Source organism: Mycteria americana, chromosome 1 (genome assembly GCF_035582795.1).
Source record: "Mycteria americana isolate JAX WOST 10 ecotype Jacksonville Zoo and Gardens chromosome 1, USCA_MyAme_1.0, whole genome shotgun sequence".
Lineage (NCBI taxonomy): Eukaryota > Metazoa > Chordata > Aves > Ciconiiformes > Ciconiidae > Mycteria > Mycteria americana.
Genome location: NC_134365.1, coordinates 30276566 through 30279202, shown reverse-complemented (window position 1 = coordinate 30279202; position 2637 = coordinate 30276566). Strand labels below are relative to the sequence as shown.

The window sequence follows — 2637 nt, the reverse complement described above, 5'->3', positions numbered from 1 at the left end:
TGCGGTCTCCCCATGACAGCTGTCTTAAAATATAAACATACATCAACTGCCTGTGTTTCTCAGAACAAACTAGAAAGGGCGGCACACCTAGAAAAAAATCATATCATCCCAGTGATGTGCATACTGATTTTGGGAACCATTGGAGTAAAAAGGAAAAAAGAGGACTAAGTGATCTTTCATGCACTCCCAAATGACTGACCAGAGTTATTGATTCAATTTTCCTTGCTTATTTGCTTCAATGCTAAACAAAATGGAAGATACTAGATAACCCTTTAAGGCAACATGTGTTTATTCTGTATAATTAGAACTGTTCAATTATGACTGGATATTATCATTAACGTTGCCTAACAGACTGATATCTAGCTTTTTAAAAAATATAAATAAGAGTCTATTAAACTTTATACCAAATCAGCAAAAACCACAGAATACAGTTAAATGTTAGTAATTTCACTGTTAAGGAAAATGGTATTTAGAAAGAGTAATATATTTGGAAAAAAAAGTAAAGTCTAAATCTGAACAAAAATACTGCTTTGGAATGCTCCCCAAAACTTACTCACAAGGCAAACAGATTTGTAAGTGTGATAATCCAATAATGCATGGCACATCTTTAATCAGTTACAGTACTTGAGTCCCCAGTTTTCAGTCTTTGCAAAACAATAATTGTATGAAATGTTTTAAAGGTCTTCAGATGTCTAAAATTAGTTTTATCAACACATTAACCTCATATCAACTTAATTTATTAAGATGTCCAATGCTAATCTTTTTGATGGTCTTATTTTATGTAGTGATATACACAGCATTTAGCACTGATACTTAGCACCTGCTACTTTCATAATCTAGATTTCAACCACATAAAGGAATTCAGGGCAGTAGTTCAGTCCTTTGTTCTTAATTACAAACCTTCAGCAGTGGTCAGCAGGAACATGTTTAGGTTTAAAATAGGATTAGAGGTGAGCTATTGCAAAGACTGCAGAATGTTGCCCAAATCCTTACAACTGCTGACATCCCATTCTTGATTTTCTTCTCAAGACATGGCTACAGGCCACAATTGCTTAGCAGAGAATGGTAGTGTTTCACAAGGCTAAAGATTTACAGATGCTCCCTCATATAACACAGTAAGGTTCCCTTGGTAACCTGGATTTTCTGCAGTAAAGAAGGGTTGTGCTGAAACAGCGCCTCAGCTCCCTGTTGGAGAAAATGCAGACAAAAGGATTGATTCCAGCTTGGGCAAAACTCATCCAGACAGCAGCCGTTAGAAATCCCCCTGGTACTACAGGCCCTCTTGCAAAAACTCTCCAGTAACAGGCTACCAAATAGGGACCCCACAAGGTCAGAAAGAGGAATGTCATGATGTAGAACATTCTGCTGATTCTCTTCTCCATTTTGAACTCATCTAAAACCAGTAGCCTTCTCCTGCCTGTGGTGTTCGCGTTTTGCCTGATTCCCAACAAGGTTGGAGGTGTGGGACCCCTTCCAAATCCAGCCAGCCAATTAGCAGCTGCTTGACCACTTGCTCCAGGACCATGAAAAGTCCAGTTCTGGCTCACTGCTGCAACAAACTGGACTGGCTTCATTTTCCTGCGATCGTGAACAAAAAATATCAGCTTGAGGTAGACAAGCTGTGTGGCTAGGAGGATAAGGGCAAGAAGAAGCATAAATCCCAAGGAATCATTAGCCCTGAAGGAACGATGCTGGAAAGTGCATTGGTCTTCCTCCCTAATGAACGAGTAGGTGCCCACATCTAAAACTGGGGGGAAAGCCATGGCTACAGAGAGGGTCCACACCATACAGATAACAGCCAAACAAGTCCAGAAGGTCAGCCTTTTCGTATAAAAACGGTGGTGGGCAATAGCTAAGTATCTGGTGACGCTTATGCAGAATAACATGAAAGCAGTGTGAAAGCAGGACAAAACCCCCAAAAAGGCAATCACTTTGCAAGTAAGAGTCCCATACGTCCAAGTAGAGCCATTTTTTACAGAGGTGAAAACAAATGGGAAACAAATTGCAGATCTGAGGATATCTGAGCAGCAAAGATCCAACAGGAAGTAGTAAGGAGCTCTATGCAAGGTCTTATCTTTGACTAGCAAAATGGAGATCAGAAGGTTACCCACCACACTGACTCCTATTATGAAACCCAGTGAAGTCAGTTTCAGAAAAGCTGTTAAAGGAGAGAGATTTTGTAAAATGTTGTCAGCTGCATGGCTGTAGTTCGCCATAGATGGATGGATGATATGTATATTGCCTCAGTCAAGTCTCATGATCTATATATAAGAACAAGGAAAAAATAGATCCATACATCTTACTGAAAATGTAATCCACAAACAGAACTGATCTTGTGTCTAGTCATACAGTACATCCTCTTCTTTCTGATTTGTCATGCCATCAAAATATCTGAAAAAAAATCGAGCTATCAGTTCTTAAGTTAACAAGAAATTATGTCAGAAAGTGCTAACAAAGATGTTAATTTATGGAGAACCAAATGAAGTTGTAAATTTGAGTACTATTGTTTGTTTTTAAAAATCATGAGGCTTTTTTTTTATACTTACTGTTTAGCATGATTGATTATTGACATTTCACAGATTTGGCTTGTTACAGTTTCAGAACTGACCGGTACCCCTTATATTTGGTAGCATATAT

General features: G+C 38.6%; 1 protein-coding gene across 1 annotated transcript; it reads right to left on the bottom strand.

Annotated features, from left to right (window-relative positions):
- Nucleotides 1–754: 754 nt before the first annotated feature.
- Nucleotides 755–2273, bottom strand: GPR85 (G protein-coupled receptor 85). The gene has a single exon (XM_075491562.1). It carries the CDS (start codon nt 2214–2216, stop codon nt 1104–1106), a length of 1113 nt encoding a protein of 370 aa, XP_075347677.1. The 5' UTR covers nt 2217–2273; the 3' UTR covers nt 755–1103.
- Between the last annotated feature and the right edge of the window lie 364 nt (nt 2274–2637).